Source organism: Phascolarctos cinereus, unplaced genomic scaffold, assembly GCF_003287225.1.
Source record: "Phascolarctos cinereus isolate Bilbo 61053 unplaced genomic scaffold, phaCin_HiC Scaffold_2;HRSCAF=192, whole genome shotgun sequence".
NCBI classification, from domain to species: domain Eukaryota; kingdom Metazoa; phylum Chordata; class Mammalia; order Diprotodontia; family Phascolarctidae; genus Phascolarctos; species Phascolarctos cinereus.
This window is the reverse complement of record NW_027555625.1, coordinates 269534155-269559301: the sequence shown is the minus strand read 5'-3', so window position 1 is coordinate 269559301 and position 25147 is coordinate 269534155. Positions and strand designations below refer to the sequence as shown.

The window sequence follows — 25147 nt, the reverse complement described above, 5'->3', positions numbered from 1 at the left end:
ATAAATAAATAAATAAATAAATAGAAATATCTGTCCTTAGCATCTTTTGATAAAATGCTTGTAGAACTAAACTGAGTTCTATTGAACTGAAGAATTTTTGATAGAAGTGACCAAAATGATAACTGTGCTCCATGATTCTCTTATTATCAACATCAAGAGAGGCATAAACCAAAGAGATGGATGCTCAGCAAAGGTATTCCCTGCTCTTATTAAGGCTGTCCTGTGAAAGTCCAAATATAATAGGGATTCCTTACAAATGGTGAGATTCTCCAGATAATATTATTCTGATTGTATTGAGCACTACAGGGCTTCCCAGGTGTGATGTATGACCAAATGTTCCTATTAAAGCCGTCTGCTTTTGAGTAATTTTTAGGGGCCAATGAAAAACATGTTTCTCATAGAAACACCTAACACATACTTATGGAGTGCCTGCTCTGTGCAAGGGACTTTACTGAGTGTGATACAGAGAAAAAAAAAATGAAAAATTATCCCTGTCCTCAGGGAATTACATTGATCTTGTCAATGCATCTTCATTCCTCGTAACAACCATCTCATTTTGCTCTCAAATTGCTAGGGTTCTTTCTCCGTCCCTAACCCCCAAACTCTCAGCCTGTTGTTTAGTCATTTCAGCTGTGACTCTTCTGACTCTTGGTGACCCCATTCGCGGTTTTCTTAGCAAAGATACTGGGAGCGGTTTTCCATTTCCTTCTCCAGCTCATTTTACAGTTGAGGAATTGCAGTAAGTGTTTGAGACTATTTTAACCCACAATGATCCCTTGCTCCTAAGAGGAAGATTTGGGGAAAAGAAGTTGTGGTTCTAAATTCTCCTAATCTGTTCTGAACCTTTGAAAAGTGCTTTCCTGAGGCACCTGTTGCTGAAACCAAGAGAAATGTGCCTCCCCTAACCTGGTGCCACTCATCTCTCTTACTTCTGTAAGATGCACAAAGTTGTCTAAGGGCATAGCAATGAAGCTCATGAAAATACATATGCATGAGTGAGCTCTTTTCTGAGAGAGGTGATATCTCAGCTCAAACCAAGAGAAATCATATCTCACTCAAGGAGAAAACCTCTGAAGTCTCTAAGAATACAAAGAAATAGCGAGGAGCTACCTTGCCCTCCATGTCTGCAGTTTCTAAAGTCTCTCTCCTCCTTGGATTTGGTCCATTCACCTCTGGCCCTAAGTGTCTTTTGCTTCCCAGTAAGACTTTAGTAAATGAAAGAAGAGGAAGAAGTAGAATGAAGACCGGAAAAAATAAAAGAAGTGTTCAAGGAGAAAAATGAGTAGAAAAAATAAAAAGGGATGAGAAGTTTTAAACACACAATGGTAAAAGGTGTGAAGGAGGGATGTTTTGGCAGATTTAGACTGAATTTGTCACAAATTCTTCTATTTGAGCTAAAATACACTCTGTAAGACAGGCAGGAAGAAACAAAACTCTCTTGTCACTCAGTTCCTTTCCTTGCCTTGCCTTCTTTTATTTGGTGCAAATGCAATGTAAAGAGGCAGCTAGGTGGCCAGTGGATACAGTGCTGCACCTGGAATGAGGAAGACCTGAGTTCAAATTTGACCTCAGTCACTTACTGTGTGACCCTGGGCAAGTCACTTAACCCTGTTTGCCTCAGTTTCCTTATCTGCAAAAATGAGCTGGAGAGGGAAATAGCAAACCACTTTCTTTGCCAAGAAAAACCCAAATGGGATCACAGTCAGACAAGACTGAAAAATAGCTGAACATGACTTAAGGAGTCACACGGTAACAAAACATACAACATTCTCTTGTTTCAATTTAAAAAAAGGCTAACGGTCATTCCTCTTATATCTTTGGAAAGATAACCTCAGATATAAAAATACACAGGTGAGGTTCTACCCCTTTCACATGAAAACGCTCTGGCTGCTAAAAGATTCAGAAAAAAGAACATTTGTTTAAGGTACTTTGATAAAATCAGATTGAGAGGACACAGTCTCTCATACAGTGTTGAAGAGAGACAGACAGTTCTGAGGGTCTGAAAGAAAACTGCCCTTCAGATAGAGGTGCTGAGAGGACCTGTATGAAGACAGAGCCTTCGTTGGCTGAGGAAAAGACAAGGTGCTGTGATCCATCCAACCATTTACAGATATGACTGTCTTCAAAGTCTGGAAGTTTACAACTGAGAAATTATAAATCAACTATTTGGGGACTGTGGAGTGATTCTATAAGGATTGTTGGAGCCATACCTGACAAAAAGGTGGAATTCTCAAGTTACCACAAAAAAGTTAGATGCGTTACCTAAGGAAACCTTATTTGAGGCACTGGGAGCTGAGGAGATTGTGACCCAATGAAGACAGAATCAGGAAAAGAATCTGAGCATAAGTCAGTCACAGAAGATGGGAGTGGAAATGTTTATAGAAGACAAAACATAGAAGCTGACTAAAGTGAAAAAGAGTTTGACTTTGCAGCTATTTTTCTGGAAAGGGTGATCATTGGAATAGAGGTATTGCTTTGCTGAGAGTTGATTGGCTGAAGAAAGGCAGACTAGCTACTTAATGCCCTTCACTGCTCTGTCTGATTTGAAGGGGAGAAACCGGGAGGGAAGATAGACTTTGCATCTGCTCTGCTGTTAGATGAGACATGGCTTTGCCGAAAGGTGGTTGGAAAAAATAGAATACCCCCCCCTTTTTTTTAAGAGCCAGAGCCCGAGTCTTGGGCCCTGGATTCTGCTTCTATTTTATTTCTTCTCTGAGTTAGTATAGGTGACCAAAAGCCCATCCAGAGATGAATATGCAAGTCTTGGAAGCAAATGTGTGAGTTCCAGAGGTCTGGAGATCCGGGGGACCTCGGTGGGAGCTGCCTTTAGCAGTGGAGAGGGTTTCTTTATTACAGAGAATGACCACCAACACTGTGCTTGCCAAAGTCGAGGATCTATATGGAAATGTTTGGACAGTGAAGAGCTGAGGTGGCATATAAAATACTTCAGTGGTCCTGAAAATTGCATCATATCCTGATTGATAGCTTTTAGTCTCAGTCTTCTAGGGGATGTAACAGTAGTTATATGCTACTGAACCCAGTTTTAAGTCCCTATCCATGTGTGCTTGTGATTGTCATTTGTGTTTACAATTTCTTTTGTGTGGAGGAAATAAATAGCTTTATACTCCCACCTTTTGAGGAAACCTCAAACACGAGCCAATCCTAATTTTAAGTAATTTTCTTTGGGTTGGAAGTGTGAAGAGGTAAAATGTGAGAAAAAAGCAATGTAGCCCATCTAAATAGAAAACAGTTTAATAGACAGAAGTTTAAATTTTGTCACCCCATGCATGAATCCAGAGCAGAAGTGCCCCTTAGTGGAAAGGGAGAAGCCATAGCACCCCAGGCCCTAGGGCTCTGCAGTAGTTATGGTTGTTAGAAAAGTAAATGCCCATCAGTTGGGGAATGATTAAACAAGTTATAGTACATATAGGTAATGAAACACTAATGCACTCTGAGAAAGTAATATGCAGAATTTAGGAGCATTACTTATATGAAATGACAGACTGAAGTAAGCAGAACCAGGAAAACAACATACACAACTATAACAATGTAATATTTTTTTAAATGAAACTGAAAGTCATGTAATTATAATAACCAAACTTGGCACAGGAGAGGCGAAGAACTATGAGTTGTGGAACACTGTGTATGTTGTCAGACTTGGTTGATATATTTTTTCTACTGAAGTGCTCTTTTATATTCTTTTTAAAAAGTATGTCATATGGAATGGGTCAAAAAATCACTAAAAATGTTTGAATGTTTTCCATACTCACATGTATGTTGGATGCAACTAAGTTTTCAGCGATTAAAATGTGTTGCTGCAGATTGTAGCCAACTGGAATCTCTTCAGTTTATAATAGTCAGGGCAAAGTCCAGTGCCCAGAGTTCCTTAGCTACCTTTGGCCCAGTTGTGGAATTTCCAAAAGACTGGGGGAGGAGGGACAGCTCAGTTTCTGAGAACTTCACAGACTTAATAAATCATTGACTAGAATGTTAGTTAGAAAGGGCCTTTCTATCTTGGTTTAGTCCAGGGGTGGGGCACCTGCGGCCTCGAGGCCACTTGAGGACCTAGAGGCTGCCCACCCCCCTGGACTAGTCTATTCTTTTTGTTTTATAGATAAGGGAACTAAAGTCCTGAAATATGAAGTGGCATGCCCAAGGTCCAAGTCTCCTGACTCTAACCCTTTCATTACAAGCCACAGAAGAAAGGCCAACACACTAACCTTACAATGGACTCAAGGCTGAAGTTATAAAAGGAGGGGTCAAACCTTGCAGCATAGACATCGCACCCCAAATCTGATCTCAGATCAGAAGGCACTGCATCAAAGCTCCAGGGTTTGCAACTGGAGGCAAGACTAGAGGAAACAAAACCAGAAGTGAGGGCTTCAGGTGAGCATTTGAGGTCCCTCCTCCCAAAACTACCTTGTATCTACCTAGTAGAGATATATAAATAAAAACAGGTATCTAGCTATGCCTGTTATTTAATATGGCGCTAATACATAGACATATTGGGTATAATTATATGATAAATTTGCTGTGGGTTGTGCATCATGGTTTATTCTATGCATATAGTTATATTTACAGGCCTATCTATATGTACGCCTACATGCGGTCTCCTCCATTAGAAGGTCTCCTCCATTAGAATGTAAGTTCCTTGAGGGCAGGGGCTGTTTTACTTTTGTTTTTGTATTTCCAGCTCTTAGCGAAGTGCCCGGCACACAGAAGATATTTAACAAATATTTGTTACTGTTGCTCAACTGAATTATTGACTCGAGCCCTGAGCTCCAAAGCCAGCTCTTTACGTAGGCCTCTTTCTCCAGCAGTAAACAGAGGGTGCTGGACTAAGTGCCCTCTAAGGAATCCTGCAGCTTCAGCCCTCGTTATTAATGGTCTGGGATTCTAAGAACACCCGCAGCCCAGCGCGCTCCCAGCGCCCCCCAATGCCACCCCGCTCTGCGAGGCTGGCGAGCGCTCCGGGAGGAAGAAGCGGGGAGGGGAGGGTGAGCGAAGCTCCGCGCCCTCCCTCGGAGATTAGGAGTCCAGGCAGCGTCCCGCCTCCCGGGAGTCGCGCCTGCGCGCTGCCAGTCCCCGCTGTGCATCAGGCTGGGCGAGCGGAGCTCTAGGTAAGGTCGTGATCTTCCCGCGCCGTCCCCGGGACAATGCGAGTGCGAACCGCGCGATCCTCGGAGCCGCCATTGTCCTCCAGATCGTGACTCTTAATTTTCCCTAGCGCTGCCTGCCCTGCGGAGGTCTTTGAAGCCTCCGCAAAAGGCATCGGGACCCAGGTGCCTAATGACCCCACTTGCTCCCTCCCCCGCTCCTACCCCCGCGTTGGGCTCCCAGGTGCCCAGTACAGCTGGAAGACCTTCTTCCGACCCCAGCAGCAGAGCCCGAGCGGAGCCTGCAGGCCCAGCCACCCTGGCGATTGCCCGTATGCATTCACACCTCCCACCCCCACCCCGGACCTCTGGAGGGGAGTGCTTTGAGATCAGAGGAGGGGTGGGAGGGAGGTCAGGTCTGCAGGACTTCCATCCTGTGGCAGCCTTTGACGAACTCCCAAGGCTGATGTAGTGGAAAACACTGGAGCCCAGACTTCTAGCCGGGCCCCTGTCCCTTATTCATTGGGTTATCTGAAAGAAGAACCTTCCCCGGCCTTGCCTCTGTCAACCCCAAAACAGAGTTTGTAGGTTATATCCACGTTTTTTAATTTCTTACAAGCTGACGACATGCCTTACATGGGAGTTACGGTCCTGAACTGGCTCAGTTTAGGCGTTGGGTTGTCCCTTTTCAATAGGGGCTGATATCACTGCTGACAGAGGAAATACCTATTTTATCAGACCACCTGGGGGGGGAGGGCCAGCCATACCAGACCACTCCCAAGCCTAGAGTAGCTGGGCAGAAGAATCTGTCTCCACCCAAGCACGAGCAGATTAAATCAATTCCGGCTTGGGTTGGAGTTTGCCCAGGATAAAACACAATGTAATGTCATTATCAGTAATGTCCTTCTGAAGAACTTTGCAAGGGGCTGGGTGGGGGGAAGCTCTGAGTCTCCAAGGTACCGATTACTAAGAATAATTTTTTCACACCTCCAATTCTCTTATCTATAAACACAGTTGATTATACTAAATGATCTTTAAGGCCCCTTCCAGATTTGAGATTTTATCCTAGTCCTTTGGAAATTCCACACCTGGGGCCCAAGTAACTAAATAAAGGAAGGCACTGGACTCTGCCCTTCCTGGGGGCAGATCTGTGGGGACTAGTGAAAGCTAGCTGCAGAATTGGGGTATGTTTATTTATCAGACCTCTAGGCAGAAGGCCAGGCCAGCAGAACCATTTATGAGGTTGGACCAGATAGTAATGAGTACCACCCCCTGTTTAACCATAACTAGTGGAGTGGACAGTTTCTTGGCAGTTTTATTAGCCCAAGAGATGGCCCAGCTCCCCAGGCAAAGGGTGATGAGTGCTTGTCTAGGCTGTTGCTAATCCTATACCTGATTCGAATACCCTTCTGATAGTTATTAAAATACTTGGCTCTTAGATTGTTTTTTTTTAAGCCCAATTAACTGACAAATAATAAAAGAACTTGAATTAAGAAATTTATCCTGAGGGCCTCCCACCTACAAGAACCTGGTTTGGTAGGTCTGAAAAGGGGAAAAGGGATTGGTTGGGGCAACTTCAAGAATCATTCTATTTAACCTTGGTCCCCTGGGTCTTGAGTCTGAGGAATAAGAGTTAGGCTACATCTAACTTTCTGTTCCTTGCCAGGCTTCCATCTCTTAGGCCAATGGCCCCCAGGCTGCGGCTGCTGACATGGGATGTGAAGGATACATTGCTTAGACTCCGACTTCCAGTGGGGGAAGAATACTCAGCCCAGGCTCAGGCCCATGGGCTAAAGGTAGAGGCAGCAGCCCTTGAATCAGCCTTCCGTCAAGCATACAAGGCCCAGAAGCAGAAGTTTCCCAACTATGGACTAAGCCAAGGCCTCACCTCAAGACAATGGTGGCTAAATGTTGTCTTGCAAACATTCCACCTGGCAGGAGTACAGAACTCCAATATCCTCGATCCCATTGCCAACAAACTCTATGAGGACTTCTCCAGTGCTAAAACTTGGCAGATGCTGGAAGGGGCTGAATCCACTCTGCAGCAGTGCCGTGAACGGGGCCTGCGACTAGGTGTTGTTTCCAACTTTGACAGGAGGCTAGAAGACATCCTGGCTCACTGTGGTCTCCGGAAGCACTTCGATTTCATACTGACATCTGAGGCAGCTGGCTGGGCCAAACCTGATCCACGAATCTTCCGACAGGCCCTTCAGCTTGCTGATATAGCACCCACCCAGGCAGCCCATGTTGGGGACAATTACCTGAATGATTACCAGGCACCCCGGGACGTGGGCATGCACAGCTTCCTGCTGATGGGTACCAAGACTCAGGACCCCTTTCCAAGAACTGTCCCTAAGGAACACATCCTGCCTTCCCTCCCCCACCTTCTGGCTGCCCTCAACCTCCTGGAGGGCTCAGACCCAAAGCACTGAAGATTGGTGGGGAAGGTGAGGGCTGCAAGCTGAGCCTACCAGGTGGGAGAAGGCAAGGGAAGTCCCAGCCAGCAAAATCCTACTATTGAAAACATTGGCTCCTTCTTCCCACGTGGGCAAAGTGGGAGCTGTTCTCCCTTCAGCCTCAATAGCAGGTGTCTGTGGCTACCATAAAGTCAAATACCATAGCTAAGTATTGTGACTCCTTGTTGCTTATTATAGAGCTGGAAAAGGTTTCAAAAGCAGTTATTGTTTGGTGGAAAGAACACTAGATTTGCAGGCAAGAGGACCTGGGTTCTAATCCCATCTCTGCCACTGTGTGACCTTGGGCAAAATACCATTTCTGGGCTTCAGTTCTCTCCTGATAGATAAGTGTGGAGTGAATTCGATCAAAATTTCTTTTTTTTTTTTTAGGCAGTTGGGGTTAAGTGACTTGCTCAGGGTCACACAGCTAGTGTCAAGTGTTTGGTCTGAGGCCAGATTTGAACTCAGGTCTCCCTGACTTCAGGGCTGGTGCTCTATCCACTGTGCCCCCTAGCTGCTCCTTCCATCAGAATTTCTTAATCTTTCCTGGGTCCTGGTCCTCCTTTGGCAATCTGTTAAAAAACTATAGCCTCCTTTTCAGAATGTTTTTAAATCTATAAGGAAACAAACTACATCAAAATATTTATTTTTAAAAATAAATTTATGGATTAGATTTCTAAATTTAGTTTAAATAATTAAAACAAATTTCTAAAGTTTCTTCTAAAGATCTTGTCCAACCCCATTGTAGAGAGAAAACAAGGCCCAGAGAGGATTTGGGGATCCTCTAATCCAACCTCTCATCTTACAGGTAAGGAAGCTGAGATTCAGGTTACCAAGGCCCTAGAGGTATTAGATAGGAAAGCCAGGATTTGAACCTAGGTTTTCTGACTACCAGTCCAAGGTCATTCACCCTACACTGCCATGTTTCATACCTTACCTCTTACACAAAGGCTAAGTGCTGTGGGATAAGTCTTCACTCTAGGAACTTACCTTCAGCTAGGAAGGTAAAACCTGGACAGCCAACAGTTAGACCACAATACAGAGTACTTTGGGATTAGTAGTAAATGAGGACCAGAGCCTAGAAGCACTGTATATAGCAGCTCCACAGGGAACCTCTGTGTGGGCTGGAGTGGTCAGGGAAAGCCCCATGGAGGTGTGGTATTTGGCTAAGCAGACACCAGGGGTGTGTAGGGTGAAGAAGAGGAACAGAATAAGGCTCAAAAGGATAGGTAGGAATGAGTGTGGCAGATGAAGGCGACAGTGAATGCCAGGCTGAGTTTAGACTTGATCTTAGAGACAAAAGAGCCACTGGGGTTTGAGTTTGGGGGTGGGAAGGAACCCTACAGTTGAGGGCAGCAGGAGGAGGGTAAAGGGAAACAGATACCTCGGGGAGGGAAGGGCAGCCTGTTATTCTGGCTTGACCACACCTGACGTCAACTTCCTGGATAGTCTGTTCAGATAGTTCTGGCTTCCTGAGATTTGACTTCTTTGCTGCTGAGGACATGACTCTTGTCAACTCAGTTCTGCCAGAGGCTCCCCAGTATTTGGAAGCCAAACATTCAGTGTGACCTACAGCCTAACATCCATTTCAGATGAGTGGAATGGCAGTGAGCTGTAGTGGAAAGAACACTGGACTTGGTAGTCAGGAAACATGAGTCCAAATACCAACTCTGACACTAACCATGGTATACTGGGCAAATCATTTCATCTCTATGAGCCTTATCTGTAAAAAGGAGGTAATAATAATAGTTGTACTACTTAGCTCACAGGGCTGTAGAAAGCTTTGTAAACTTTAAACGCACTACACTAAATGCAACAATTTACAAAGATAAATTTTTTGTTGTTCCATCATTTTCAGGTATGTCTGAGTCTTCATGATCCCATTTGGAGTTTTCTTGGCAGAGATACTGAAGTGCTTTGCCATTTTCTTCTCCAGCTCATTTTACAGATGAGGAAAACAGAGATAAGTGACTTGCCTAGAGTCACCCAGCTAGTAAGTGTCTGAGGTCACATTTGAACTCAGGTCTTCCGGACTCCAGGCTAAGTGCTCTATCCTCTGCACCATCTAGCTGCCCAGACTCAAAGATAAATTAGTTTTTTGTACAACATAAAAAAAAAGACATTCTTTTGCCAAATATAATGTCATATTGATGAAGGTTAGAAGATTTATAAGTAGTTGAGTTTTTGCAAATGTTAACATGGTGGAACCAAAGAATGGTCCAGCTAGGACCTCAGCATCCCTTCCTCCCTTCACTTCTGAATGAAGAAGCTGAGGCTAGGCGTCCAACAAAGATGCTCAAGGGCAATGTGTCTAATTAAAGGCACAACCAGAACCCAGACATCCTGGGTCCTCGGCCCAGTGTTTTTTCCATCATGCCCGCTTCCAGCTTTTCCAACGTAAATGTGGGTGGAGACAGCATGAGTTTTCTAGCACAAATAATTGTTCAACAAGCTCCCAGAGATAGAGAGGGAAAGGGTTACAGTCAGGACATGGGGGTCTTCAGTTACCAGCAAAGGACAGGGACAGAAGAAACCAGCAATTTGATTTTGTTTTTCCAAAACTTTTTAATAATTTAAATGTTCCCCACAGGCAGGCACCTCCTCAGGAGCCTGCCCTGCCATCTCTCCTTCCCCTCTCAAGCTCCTTATTCATGTGCCCAACCCCTAGCCCTAGAGAATGGGTACCGCTGAGTTAGGAGGAGGTAGAAGACATCAATCAGGCCAGGTTAGGGAAAAGCCAGCAGCTACCAGCAACTCTCAGGACTGGCCCAGAACTCCAGCTAAAGTTAGCACCTGGTAGGAGAGCCTACCTAACTGAGCCTATGATGTAGGGGTCTGAGGAGTACCCTGCATCCAGAAGGTGAGAGAGTGGACCCTGGTGAGTCCCTGAACAGAAGAAAAGGGGTTATAAACACAGGCCTGGCAGTCACAAGCGTCACGGCCAAGGGAACCAGAAACAGTAATTGCCATTGCCAATGTGAGAGCTAACAATCACCTCGGCTCATCTACCCCTACAGATGAGGAGACTGATGCCTAAAAAGATCAAACAACTTGTTCAGCACCTCACAATGACTCAGTGGCAGAGCAGAGACCAGAACCCAGGCATTTGACTGCTTGCCCAGTTTTCTTTCCACTACTTCCCTTTATCACCTTTCCTTGTCCTCCCATATCAGGTACTTTAAAAATAGATGCTAGGGAAAAGAGACCTGTGGCACACTGGGGCGAGGGTGGGCTCTTCACCAACACCCAAGTACCTGAAAGGTAGGACCCACCTCAGCTCCATCTTCCCACCACTCTTTGCCCTCGGGTGATGGCTACTGGGCATACACAGTAGAAAACCTGGCACCATGATGTTGAGGATGGGTTGGGGGAGGGAACCCTTTAAACATCGTGAGAGAAGCCCATCACTGAACAATGGAGATGTTCTGGTCAGCCACAGCAAAGACAGGGAAGATAGGGCCCTCAAACTGGATGTGGTGGGAACACAAGAGGGCACCTGAGCTGGGCTCATAGAACAACAGCTCACCTGCTGCCAAGTCCAACAACACCCCAATGCGGTCTGGACAGCGCAACAGGGCCAAAGGCTGGTGCTGGCCACAGTGCAGGAACCGAAATTCCTGGTCGTAGCGGGAGAACACCCAGGAGAAGGCATTGTAGCCAAGGCGGGTATCATTCCCAGAACCCTTGCGAGGCAGTTGGCTTGAGGACACTCCCACCTTATAAGCACAGCTGTTCTCCACATTCACCATCCATGCATGAAGCCCACTCTGGAAGGAGGTTGAGGCCAGGGCATTGGGCCAATGGTCAAAGCGTTCTGGGCCATCTGCATAGGCCTTGGACTTCTTGGGGTTGAAAGTGAGGGTCCTCCTGTCCTCTGACAGCAGGAGAAAGGGACTGATGGTCCTTTCATCCACACGAATGTCCTCAGTACCTGTTGGAAATGTAGTTTTTAAGGAAAATTACCAGGCTCTCTGAGTTCCCTAATCCTAACCAACTCCCAAACAAGAGTTCCCATCTAAGCCTCCAGAAGCTCAATAATAGTAACAAAGATACCCTATATTTAATTCATCTGATCCTCCCAACAACCCTGTGAGGTAGACAGGACAGTTGTTATTATTACTTATACATATATTATTTTAATTACTTAGATGTATATCTCCCCTGACAGAATATAAGCTCTTTGAGGGCAAGTCTGTTTTGTTTTTTACTTTGCACCCCCAGTGCTTAGCACAGTGCCTAGAACCAAGTATGGGGCTTAATAAATGTTTATTGACTGATCAATCCCTATTTTACAAATGGGGAAACCAAGGCCTAAGAGGTGATGTTGCTCAACTGAAAGCACTGAGTCAGGGAGTAGGAGAGCCAAGACTAGAGCCCAGGTTTTATGATTCCCAGTCTGTGGTGGTTCTCACTAGACTACCTGATTTAGGCACAGTCCTCTATCAAAATGCTGATACTCCATGAAGAAATATTAAATCTGTCAGCATATAACTCCTTAAGGTATATTAATTTATCCTGTCTTTTGCATTGACACTTTTTAAGACCAAGGCCTACAGAAGCAAAGGGTTAGCAGAGGGACGAATATGTCCAGACCAGGAATAGTATCATCGGAGGGTCCAAACACAAAAGATGGGGAAGAATGTAGTTGTTTGGGAAGGACCCATTTATATATCCAACCTCTCCCAGCCATGTAGGTTTACAAACCCGGAAAGCCAAGCCCTCTGGCAAGTGAGCCACAAAATCCTCCTTAACATAGTAACCATAGAACACATTGATTTCTATTAATGGTTCTGAGCCCTCTAACTTTGGCAAAATCCTGACCTGAGAGGCAGCAGAGAACAGCTGATGCCCAAAGCTGGGTCAGTAATGGGCTCCGCACACATTTCTGATTAAAATTTAACTTCTCAGATTCCTGGGGATCCAAGATTCCCTCAGCTTCCTCAGTCCTAATGGAAGAAAACAGACAAGGTCACTCTGCAAATTCCAGAATGTTCTACAAAGGACAAAGGGCCTGAAACATAGGAAAAAGGAAGAAAAAGAAAAAGGAAGCAGGCACTACAAGGCCCTTCCAGGCAAAGAGGGATCCTCATCCATGGTAGAGATCCTCAGGGGATCACCATCACCATTACCAGATCCCCAAGAAGTTCAAAGGAGGGAAGGAAGGAATAGGAAACTTCCTTTCCCAGTTCCAGTATCATTAGGGGAACCCCAGTGATATAGCCTTAGACCTCACAACATCCACCTACTTGATATAACTTTATAGGTTTTGAGAATGCCTGCTCCAAACCTATGATTTCATCAGGCTAAGGTGCTCAGGACGTGCAACCCACACCACCAATATATATGTACACACAGGTGCTAGGGCTACCTAAAAGATGTGGCTTGCTACCATTAATGGTTACAAGGCCAATAAGGAGAGATGTGAAATACGAGATTAGATATGAGATCTTTATAACTTGGTGCATGTTAGTTTATGCAGATCACTTTTCTTGACTAGCTAAAATTAATGAATTATGTGAATAGGAGATTTGAAGATGTGTGTAGATAAGGGGGAAGGGGGGAAAGAACTTGGAAGCAAAGGATGGAAGTGATCTCAGACCTTACAGTTTTTGTTCAAGGGGCACTCCCCATTGAAGTGGACTTTGGATTATTTCATAGTCCTTTGCCCCACACCATATTGCCATCCTGGAACTCTAGGAACAGCCAATCCTGACAGCCTCCTTCCCCAATTTTTATAACCCCCTTCACCAATCCCAGATGAGTCCAGGGTATAGATCACTGCACCTAAGTAAGGAGCTTACCACTTGTCTGAAGAAGTGATCTTTCAGAGAAGTAACTTGATGCAACAGATAAAACACTGGACTTGGTATCTGGAAAGAAGTGAGTTTGAATCCCACCTCCAACACTAACCGGCTGAGAGACCCTTGGCAAGCCACTTAACCTCTCTGAGCCTCAGTTTTTTCATCTGAGGGGTGGGAGCGGCACGAAGTGAGAAAGGACTCAATGGTGCTTTTAAGCCTATGAACTCAAATTTCTTGTAGGCCTTTCTTTGGATTCCTCCATTACATTTCCATTCTAATTTGTATTCTAAATTATAAACTCCTGGGATTTCATATCTTTCTATCCCCAACACTACTAGAACAGTGTCTCGCACATAGCTGGTGCCTAGTGAAAGTCTGTTGAATTAATTAGGGTCACCCTAGCTTTTAAGAGGCCTCAAGGTTTAATGATGATAGCTCAAATAGCCTGGAAGAAATTGGTTTCAAAAAGACAATTACACATGGGAAAATGAAGACACCAAAGAGAAATAAAGCAACAAGAGCCCTAGATAAGAGCAAAGCTAGCTTTTCTGCTGAGTCTCTGGCCAACAAAGCCTCTTTGTAAGAAAGACAAGAGAGGAACTGTCTCCTCCTAACAGTGCTGCATCTCCAATTAGCTGCCCATCCTGGGCAGGGCCCTCCAGTTCAGGGTGGGGGCAGGGATAGATCCTTGGTTCAAGTCCCTTTCAGAGCCCACAACCCTTCAGGAGAGAAGCTTTCACTCCAGTCTGATGCAGTCCTAGAGGAAAAGGGTGGGTACTAGACACAACAGGGGGCTACTATGTTTAGCTCGGGTGGGTGGGAATAATTCAGATAGCTGGACATGTCACTGTTTCAGGGTCACAATCTAGACCTGTCAGGGAATGAGAGACATCAACTTGTCCTCCCCCACCTCCCCTCAGCAGATGAGACTTCTCAGTTTGACAAGCAAGTTTCCAACAAGTCACTTGAAGACTTCTGAAAGCTACTACTGTTCCACACCTTCCCCCAATAGACGACATTGAGGTATCAGAAGAAAGTATCCAGATTCAAACTGGCAGCCGTTGTGGGGAAAGTACCTGAGTTTCTCAGCCCAGTCCTAACAACCCATGTGTGAAACAGCCCAGGAAGGCAAGGAGAATGCCAAGGATAAGGGACACATAGATACTTAGTCCCACGTCTTTGGCTGGGCCCCTGGAGCTCAGAATCATCATCCTATACTATAAACTTCTACTCGAGTTATGCCTAGAATCCTCAAGCTGAAAAGCAAGTATCTCCCAAGCAACAACTGGAGTCTTGAACTGAGAGTGTGGAAAAAGAGCCAAGGACAATTTTGGCCCCAGAGAAGAGACTGGGGAGCAGTTCCCCCCCTCCCGTTCTTATAACAGAGAGATGGGGGGGGGGACTATAGAATATTGTATACATGATCGGATGTGGTCTTTCTTTGTTACCAGAGAGGGCTCATTTGGTAGTGAATTTGATTAGTGGGTGGGGTGGTTCCCTATCTGAGAATGACTCTAAGGTAAAAACAACATAAAACTTATTTAAGCCCAGCTGTCCTAAAACCAGTGTCCTCAAGGAGCCATCTCACAGCATTGGAGAACTAGAGACTACAGTGGATCATTTAGTCTGACATTTATCTCACAGTTTCATAGGATTAGGAACTAGAAAGGACCTTAGGGTTCATTTGGTTCATTTACCCGTTTTATAGAAGGGAAACCTGAGGCTGCCAAATAAGTGATTTACCCAGTATAACACACAGTAGTTACAAAGCCAAAGACTACAATCTGGATCTCGTACTGGTCATTCTTCCTACTATACATACTGACCCACACTGACCTGCCTGGCTCCAGGTTTACACAGGTTCTGGGAAACAGATCATTGACTCACCTCTCAAAAATCTCCCGCTCTGACTGCTGTAAAGAGAAAAAGCACTTAGCAAGTTAGATATTTTTCTTGACATTGAAAAGCCTGCATTTAGTCATGAACTAGATACATTAAACCCAGTTTGGGGCAAGAAAGAAATTGGCGATCCTTCTCCTTGCCTAAATCATTTGCCTGTCAATTGTCACGGAACTCAGACCTCAAAAGCAACCTTGACAAGGACACCAGAAAGTAGCAGGTTTCAGAGGAGGACTGCAAAGTCCTTTAACCCCTGCTTCTGGATGTAGTGGTCAAATGGACCTCTAATGACCTACTGTTACCTACAGTATAAGATTTTATTCTTCATAATCTGGCTCCAACATCCTTTTCCAGCCTTCCCTCTTTCTATTTCCCTAAAGGAGCAAACCCCCTCTGCTCTAGACAAACTGGTCAACTCACCATCCCCCAAACACGCTTTGCCCTTTACTACCTGCAGGCCTTTATTCGGGCAGCTCTCTTCCCCCACCTCCCACCCCAAATGCCCTTCCCACTCCTCTCTACTTACTGACTCCTACCCATCCCCCTGAAGTCCCACTTGTTCCAGGCATTTTCTTCCCACCACCTCCCCCTCCCCCAGCCCAGTGATCTCATCCTTCTTTCAGCTCCTACAAGACTCACTATCTGTACCCACTTGCACTACTTAATACGTATTGCCCTATATTATTCATTATCTTTTCCTGTAGCTAGTCTCACCAACTTGACTAAGCTCTTCCAGGCCAGAGACTGTATTTTGCACGTCTCCTACCCTTTCAAGCCCAGCTCAGCTGATTACTGTTCCAAGAATCTTTCCCTAATTCCCTTGATCAATAGCATTCTCTCTCGAAACTCAAACTTTTTGTTTTGCATCTCTCCTGGGCATTCATCAGATAATTTGGGGTTTTAGTCATCTTAGTGTCTTATCATTCTAATGAATGGTAGGCTCCAAGAGGACAGGAAATGGTTTTTAACTTTGTTTCTCCTCCAGGACCTAGCATGGCTCTTTTTCTTCAGTAGATACTTTAAAAAAAATGTTTGTTGAATGAATAAACAGATTTCTATTCCCCACAGCACCAGAAAAATCCCATAAACTTGGAAGACTCTCATTCACATTTGTTTACTGAATGATTGCACCAACTAATTAATGGAGACATTTCCCAAACTTTCAAATCCTGATTTGAAGCAGCACAAGTCAGATGCCTTCACTGCTGCCCCTTCCTTAGTCCATACTTCAGGGCAGGAGATCCCCCTATTATGTTTTCCCTCTAAGGTTCATGTCTAAATAAGTTTTACTTATGCTCGGTCCTTTCTTTCTTCCTGCCTGTCTCTCCTTCCACTGGAACCTTCCAGAAGGAAAAAAAGTGAAGCTGAAAGTTCTTAGCCATATTCCTTTCTTCAGAAGGAAAGGGTAGGCATGTATCCACATACTGCCAGAAAAAAAAAATGCCAGTTGCCCCCTGCGGTGGTCCCAACTAAAGCCTGGTCAAAGAAATAAAACTAGGGGGGAAAAATGCTTTTCTGAATGGTTTAAAAAGAGGTGAGGGTGGGGGAGGGGAGAAATCAGGGGCTGTTGAGTAGACAAAGTAATAAACACAAAGCTCTCTCCAATTTTTTTTTTGGTGAGGCAATTGGGGTTAAGTGACTTGCCTAGGGTCACACAGCTAGTATCCAGTGTCTGAGGCCATCTCCAAAATTTTCTAGCTTTTTTCTGAGCCTTTATCTATTGATTCTCATTCTTGTATGTGGCACAGTACTTGGCATTTCATACTTAATAAATACTTTTTCATTCATTCTAAAACAAACACAATAATTGAGAGAAAACTAGGTATTATATATTTATGACCCTATTCACTCCATGACATTCAATCTGTAAAAGGCCCTACTATACAATACAGTACACTTCAATTTCCCCAAAAATTTCCATCACAACATCTCCTTCCCCACTAAATAAACTGAAGTAAACTTGTATGACAACCCACTGCCACTTCACCGGTGCCCCCACCCCACCCCACCCCCAGCCCAGCTTACAATAAGGCTGTGGTCATCGAGATCAGTGAGCATGCCCACTAGGTTGGTGCGGATGGTGCCAAGCTTCTGTAAGGCCTCAGTCCAGTGAGACCGCTGGGTCAGAATGCTCTGGTGGGCTCGCTCCTCCTCCGCGTGCACCCGCTCCAGCAGCCGCTGCTCCTCGCTCTCACACACATTCCGAACCAGACTCAGCCGCTGGATCACCACCTCACGGGCTCCACTGGCCATGGTCTGGAGACGATGGGGCAGAAAAGAAGTCAAGGAAAGTTTTCTCATATCCCAAAGGATTCCCAGTAAGTCAAGGGCAGAAAGACCGGCTGTCAGCTCAGTCTGCTATAGTGCAAAGAAACTCGGGATTCTGGCCCTACTTCTGCTGCTAACTCACCTGCTCCTGGACATCCTTCCTCCCCACTCCCTTCCACTTCCCCTTTATGCACTGTCTTCCTCCATCAGAATGTCAGCTTCTGAAGGGCTGTCTTAGGTATCCCCAGTATTTAATAAATGTTCTATCTATTGAACTCATAATGTAACCACAGACAAATCGCATGCCCTCTCTGAGTCTGTTTCCTCATCTATAAATGCAGGGGTTTGGCCATCAGCTTTTCTAGAGTCCCTCCACGTTCTAACATTCTATGTTCTAAGGTTCCTTCCCATTCTAACATCCAGTGATTCTACTCTCTGTTGCCTTACAAGAGTATACCCTTAGAAGGGGAAAGAGAACAGAGTGTAGCTGTCTCATTGACAAACTGTTCTTACTATTGGGGATGCAATTCAGAGTGTATAATCTATGGCAACCTTGACACAATGAATAAGGTAAAAAAAAGAGGAAGTCATTTGGGGAGGCACATGCCATAAAAAAGGGTTTGTGGGGAAGAGGCATTAGAAAAATGCATGAGTCTGGGGGAATTATCTGTGATTTCCAATTATTCATGCTTTTGATATCTGAAACCCTATCATCAAGATAATGAAAAACAGGGTATTCTACAGCCACTGACTCTTGACCCCCGTATGGAACTAGAGGCTAGACTCCTCTAACACATGAGAAAGAAAGCCAAGGCTCAGAGATGGCAGGAAGGAAGTAGTCCTTCCCAGGACATCCAGATCTGCTCAGTAGCAATGGAGCCAGGCACCTACATTAGGGTGACAGCAGAGAGAAGCCCAGGGGCTCTGGCTCCTCATGGCCAGAGAAGCCAGGATCTGGGCCCAGGGATCGCAGGGTCTACTCCTGGGAAGGGAGTCAGGGAACGAGAGGGAAGTTACCGCTGCATTCTGGTTTTTCCGAGGCAAGACTTCAGCCATGTATTTGGTGATGCCAGCACTCTGTAGCTGCAGCTTCTCGCACTGATCCACTATCTTGTTCTGAAAAAAGAGGCAACAGCTGGGGCCTGGGCAGAGACTTCCACAGCCCCTGTGTTTATTCAACCCTTACTTAGGAGACAGCCTTGACTGGGCCCCATCTTCTCCCCACCTCCCTTCCTTTCTGTAATCCTTTCTCCCTGCAGCACATCCACCAAATGAAATCTAGCCCTTTAGTTCAGAGCAGTGACCTCTGTTGAAATGCCAGTCAACGAAGGAAGCAAGGCACTGAGCCCTGGAGGAATGGAAGAGGCTGAAGGACTGCAGCCTCTTCCCAATCAGTTTTGCCAAGACCCGTGCGTAGCACCTTCTATGTTGAGTGCTGTGGTGGGCCCCAAAGTCAAAGACACTGTTCGCCCTTCAGGAACTTACAATCTAGTCATGGAAAAAAAACAGGAGCTCCAAAGCCCTTCACAATCCAGCTCCAACCAGTCTTCGCAGGCCAGTTCCACGCTCCTCCCCCTCACACACTGCTTTCCTTTCAAACCGGCTTCCTTACTGTTCCTCATATATGACATTCCACTTCCTTCCCAGGCACCCTTGCACGGGCTCCGAACTCCTGGTATGGAAGGCACTCCCCTCTTGTTTCTACCTCTAGAGATCCCTAAGCACCCTTCACGTCTCTGCTCGAGTGACACCCCTTAGAAGAAGCCTTTCCCAGATCATCACCCCCAGCTGAGAGCAGTTAGGTGGAGTGGTGCATAGCGTACAGGGCCTAGAATCAGAAAGATCTGAGTTTAAATCTGACCTCAGACTCTTACTATCTGTGTAACCCTGGTGGAGTCACTTAACCCCGTTGGCCTCAGTTTCCTCATCTGTAAAATGAACAGGAGAAAAAAATGACAAACCACTCCAGTATCTTTACCAAGAAAACCCTAAATGAGGTCATGACTGAAAATACCAAACAACTCCCAAATGTTAAAATACATTTATGTCTTTTTGTTGTCATCTGTCCCCTGTCCTCGTTCCCGTCTCCCCCCCCCCAACACTAACAACTACAATAAAAGTAAGCTTCCTAAGGCTAGGGCGGTTTTTATTTTAGGTCTACAGTTTCTTGGTACTTACACCAATTAGGTGCTTAATAATATCAATAGGCATCAGGCCCAAAATAAAAGTTTATCCTCTTCCCCATCCTTAGAAAGGAAGACCAATATGAGATGGCGAATTGCCCAAGGCAGGATATGAAGACAAGAGACAAGGAAGAGATGTAAGATGGTCAAGAACACTATCTAGATACATCGAAGAAGTCAGCAGCACGTGCAGAAGAGATTAGACTTAAATTCTGGAGGCTCCAGGGGGAAAAGCAGAGGGAATCAGATTTTAGCTCAACAACAGATCTGTCCAAAAAGATTGAGCAGGAAGGAAGAAAGATTCCTGTCATCCACTGGAAACCTTTGTGCTGAAGCTGGGTGACCTTCTGTCAGTGAAGCTGTTCCTCCAACAGATCAGACTTTGCCTTATCTTGGGAGGGGGGATCTGGTAGGCCTCCAAGCCACTTCCCAGCTGCCTATGCTATAAGCCATCACCACCACCTCCCTATGGTAACCCAGACTCAGCTCTTGGGGCCTCTAGGTCAAGTCATCTTTTGCCTTATATGGCAAAGGCTCAGCCTCTACACCACTTCCCCACTGGCCCATTGCAAAGGCCTACCTCTCTATCCCCTTCCCACCTCCCTTTATATATAATATTCCTCTATCAGAATGTAATAAATAAATGCTCTATCTGCCTATACATATATATATATGTGTGTGTATATATATATGTATATATATATATGTGTGTGTGTATATATATATATATACACACACACACACACACACACATATATATGTATATATATATATATATACACACACACACACACACACACACACATATACACACACATATATACATCCATCTAGCCCATACTTAGACAATGACCACAACTCCTTAGTCCCTTCCCTGGACAATGCTAGTTGCCAATGCAAATTGGACTACTAACTATTCCCAGATTCCTTGTCCCACCAATATTCATTAATACATTCCCTCCCTCCTTACCTCCACTCATTGAAAACTTTTCCTTCAAGGCCCAATTCAGTTATAACTCCTCCAGAGACACTATCAAACTTCACTAGACCTTCTCCATTAAAAGAGATTTTTCTCCCCTCCTTTCCCATTTTGATTGTTGTGGCCGAGTTGCTCCAGTGGGGTCCAACTCTTCATGACAGCATCTTGGGGTTTTCTTGGCAAAGATACTGGAGTGGTTTGCCATTTCCTTCCCCAGCTCATTTTACACATGAGAAACTGGGGCAAACAGGGTTAAGTGACTTGCCCAGGGTCACACAGCTTCTAAGTGTCTAAAGTCAGATGTGAACTCATAAATGACTCTTCCTGGTTTCCTCTACCCAATGTGCTACTTAGCTGCCCACACCCATTTTGATTAGGCCTCCCCTTTACAACCTATAAAGTGATCAATATAAAGGGGAGGCCATTTTGATTAAGCCTCCCTTTTACACTAATCACTTTATGGGTTGTATCACACTTATCTAAATATGTCTTCTCCAAAGCTCCTCTCCCCCTCCTCTGCAAACTGTAAAAACTCCTAGGTCGGGGACTTGCTTTTATTCTCCCTCAGTCTTTGAAACTCAATAGTATAGGGAATCTTGTGACGTTTTAGATAATTGATAAATTTTGTCCATTTGAACTAAATTAACTGCCATTAAGTGAAGTGGGTAAGCATTTGCCAATTGAAGGTGGGGAGGAAATTCAATAATGTAATGGAAAATTATTGTGCCAATGAATATAGAGAATTCAGAGAAAATCAGGAAAACCTGTATGAACTGATGCAAAGAAAATAGGACCAGAAAAACAAATTATACAATGACCCAATGACCACAACAATGTAAAAAACCCTGAAAGGCTTATGAACTCTAATCAACCCAGTGACAAATTGTGACTCTGAAGGACCAACATAGAAAGTATGCTTCCTCTATCTCCAGAATAGGGGTTCCTGACCTGGGGTCTATGGACCCCCCAGAGTCCATGAACTTGGATGGGAAAAAAAATTCATCCTTATTTTCACCAAATGTTGATTTTCTTTGTAATCATATGTATTTTATTTTGTGCATTTAAAAAATATTATTCTGAGGAGGGGTCCATAGGCTTCATCAGACTGCCAAAGGAGTCCTTGACACACAAGTGCCTTGGAGTGGGTAAGGGGACTTCAGGGACCCTGACCTCTGATTAAATCAATCTCTGAAGGACTTATCCTGGAGAAGAGAAAACAGGTTTGTTTTGCTTGGCCCCAGAGGGCAAAATGAGGATCAATATGGGGCTAGGGAGGAATTCAGAGGGAGACAACTGCAAAAGGAAAAACTTCCTATCAATTATTACAATTAACAGCTCACACTAATATAAGCCCTTTAAGATGGCTGAAGTATCTTCGTCAGGACAACCCTGTGTTGGTGTGATTGTAAAGGGAATGGGCTGCCTCCAAACGAGTGAACTCCTTGTCTTTGGAGGTCTTCCCAGCAGAGGCTGAATAGCATGGTGGAAGGTCTGAAGCCCCTTCCAGATTCCATGCAATCCTCCATCACTAGCCCAGCAGCTGTTTGAGCAGGAACTTAACCTGGGCCTCCAGAAACTGCCCCCTATGCCTTAGGGCTGGACTTAGGGATATAGAAGAAAACACTTACTTAGACAAACTGTAAGGAAATCCCCAGAGGTTAGGAAACAGTTTCAAATGAGTTAAGGGGTGAGTGCCAGAGGCTAATTTCTGATGCCATCTACATACTTTGGGGCCCCCTTTGAGTTTCTATGTCATCTAGTGGGTGGAAAAGGGAACAAAAAAACCCTTTTCAGGGTTTATTTTCCAGGCCCAGTCTGAAGGGGCCTCCTTAATGCCCCAGCAACTCAGAGGCCTGAGAGGACCAGCCAGAGAGATTTACCTGGACCCAGAGGATACCTGTTGTGGTCCTATAAAGCTAATGTAAAGGAAGGGATTAAAAAAATAATCTCCCTCCAGATCCTTCAAACTTCTCACTGACCTTATAACCAAGCTGGTGGCTGTCCCTAAAGGGGTAGGAGGAGCCCAGTACCAATTACACTCTGCCCTACCTGAGTTTATCCAGGTGAAATCTAGTTAAAACCAACAGGCAGGGCAGCCACAAAAGGATAAAGGAGCCTCCAAAGGCAACAGGAAATCTCTTTGCATCATACCACCCTGAGGTTTCAATCTACCTCTGCCAATGTGTGACACTGGACGAGTCACCTCAGCTCTGAACCTCCTTTTCCTCAGGTACAAAATCAGAGGACTGGTCTTCTCTAGATTCAATTCAATAAACATGCATTAAGCACGGTGCCTAGGTAGGTGCTAGGGATACAAAAAGAGGTAAAAGACAATCCCTGCCCTCAGGAAGCTTACAATTAACAGGCAAGACAACAAGCAAAGGAATATATACAAAGCAAGCTACATACAGGCAAAATAGGACAAAATTAAGAGAGAAAGCACTGGGATTAAGAGGGGTTAGAGGAGGCTTCTCTGTAGAAGGTGGAATTTTAGTTGGAACTTAAAGGAAGCTTGGCATAGTGGATACAGTGCCAGGGCCTGGAGTCAGGAAGACTCTTCTTCCTGAATTCAAATCTCGTCTCAGACACTTAGCTATGTGACCCTGGGCAAGTCACTTAACCTTGTTTGCCTCCGTTTCCTCATCTGTAAAAAGAGCTAGAGAAGGAAATTGCAAACCAGTCAAATATCTTTGCCAAGAAAACCCTCAATGGGGTCATGAAGAATCAGATACAACTGAACAACGATAAAGACAGATGATTTCTAAATTCCTTTCCAACAGTGGATAATTCTATCTCTACGTGGAAGTGAAGAACAGTTTTTGCCTTGTTTGGTGTTGGCATGTACATCAGCCTCAGGTCCTTTTTAGCATCATTTGGAAGAACTTTCCCTGCTGCCTCCCTGAGCCCAGGCTGACCAACAGCAGCTCCAACCAAGCTAGCGGCCCAACAGCTCTGCCCCCATCCACCCCCAGTCCCTACTTACCCCCTCTCCAGTTACTGACTCTCTCAGCTAGCTGCCCAACTCCCAGCCTCTGCCCGCGCCCAGGCCTTCTGTTACACCTCTGCCCAACCCCAGCATCTCCCCGCCCCAAGCACTCACAGTCGTCCCTTCCCGGCTCCAGCCGGGGCGGAAAATTCAGGAGACTGACACCCACTAGGCTGGGCGCTGAGGGGAGCGGGAGCTGAGGGGACCGGCCCCGGCCCTCCTAAGCCAACACTGCACACTCAGCCTGTCCACCTGCCCGATGCTTACTCAAGCCTTCTCCACCTGCTCCTGAGGCTCCCTGCGCCCCACAACACATTCCGGAGAAACCAAGTCCCCGGTCTCTGTCTCCGGGGTGGCCAGGCTGGCCGGCCGGACTGTGGAGCGCCCAGCCCCGGGGGTTCTCCCACGCACTGCCCCACTGCTTCCATCGCTCCCCGACGCGCTCACCCGCAGCTCCTCCGCCCGCTCCTCGGCCCTCCGGACGTGGTGCTCGCGGCACGGGCCCCCCGATCCCTTGCAGCCGGCGCACACGAGCCGCCGCTCAGCGCTACAGAACCATTTCAGCTCCTGGGCGTGCACAGAGCAGCGCGGCGCCGACTCCGCCGGGGGCTCGAGCTCCAGGTCCGGCTTCTTCTGGGACATGACTCCGGCAGCCACTCCGGCGACTCCACCTGTCTCAGGTGGCGAGGGCGGAGGGAGGGCGGAGGGAGGGCGGGGCCCGGGCCCCGTGCCCACGGCCCGCCCCGTCCTACGGCCCAGCCTCGGGACCGCCCCATTCTCCCCCGGCTGCGGGACTCGGGCCGAGCGAGCGGCAGTAGGAGCTTGGCCGACTGGCCCCGCCCCGCCCCGGCTGCCCACCCACCTACCTTCGGGAAAAGCCCCACTCTGGGTCCTTCCCCTGGCTGGTTGTGACACCAAGCCCTCCACCCCTGGGGGCCCCCTCACTGCTGCGGACTGCCAATAAGCGATCTTCCGGATCCCTGAAAGCCAATTTGTCATTCCAAGTCGGGGATTCTACCCTAGAATTGTAGAATTTAAGAGCATTCGATTTCATGAGGACTTTAAAGATCATCTAGTCCTATCTCCTGATTTTGCATAGGAGGAAACCAAGGCCCAGAATGGGAAAGGTTATAATACAATTAGAACCCAGATCTCCTGACACCCAGTCTAGTGTTATTTCCATTGCCCTGCTGGGGCTAGCTTCCAACACCCTTTTTCCCCAAGAACCCGGGACTCATAGGGACAGCTAGATCCCCCGGGGTTTGACTCCAAAGGGTCAGTGTCTCTGCTTAGGCTCATTGCCCCTACCCTGGGTTAGTCCTGTAAAATCTTCAAAAATAGAGCTTAGGTGTAAGTTCCTGTCTAGGCTTCCCCAAATGTGGGTGATTGAGTTCTCAACTCTTCAAAAAGATACTGAATGCACCATATGGATACTAGGTATTGCACTACTTTTATTTCACCTACCATAGAAAATGGAGC

General features: G+C 45.9%; 2 protein-coding genes across 5 annotated transcripts; one reads left to right on the top strand and one right to left on the bottom strand.

The window, feature by feature from the left end:
* Window positions 1–4070: 4070 nt before the first annotated feature.
* HDHD3 (haloacid dehalogenase like hydrolase domain containing 3) lies at window positions 4071–7722 on the top strand. 4 transcript variants are annotated; one of them, XM_020965747.2, is made up of 2 exons: window positions 4071–4386; window positions 6763–7722. In XM_020965747.2, exon 2 carries the CDS (start codon window positions 6782–6784, stop codon window positions 7526–7528), a length of 747 nt encoding a protein of 248 aa, XP_020821406.1. In that variant the 5' UTR covers window positions 4071–4386; window positions 6763–6781; the 3' UTR covers window positions 7529–7722. The 4 variants fall into 4 exon arrangements, with proteins under 4 accessions (XP_020821406.1, XP_020821404.1, XP_020821405.1 ...); XM_020965745.2 differs by lacking the exon at window positions 4071–4386 and adding an exon at window positions 4816–5120; XM_020965746.1 differs by lacking the exon at window positions 4071–4386 and adding an exon at window positions 5134–5282.
* A 508-nt stretch (window positions 7723–8230) lies between these two features.
* BSPRY (B-box and SPRY domain containing) lies at window positions 8231–24384 on the bottom strand. The gene is made up of 6 exons (XM_020965713.2): window positions 24116–24384; window positions 18538–18636; window positions 17278–17508; window positions 15241–15266; window positions 12374–12498; window positions 8231–11483 (listed from the first exon to the last, which is right to left on the bottom strand). The coding sequence occupies exons 1-6, from the start codon at window positions 24308–24310 to the stop codon at window positions 10957–10959; spliced, it is 1203 nt and encodes a 400-aa protein (XP_020821372.2). The 5' UTR covers window positions 24311–24384; the 3' UTR covers window positions 8231–10956.
* Between the last annotated feature and the right edge of the window lie 763 nt (window positions 24385–25147).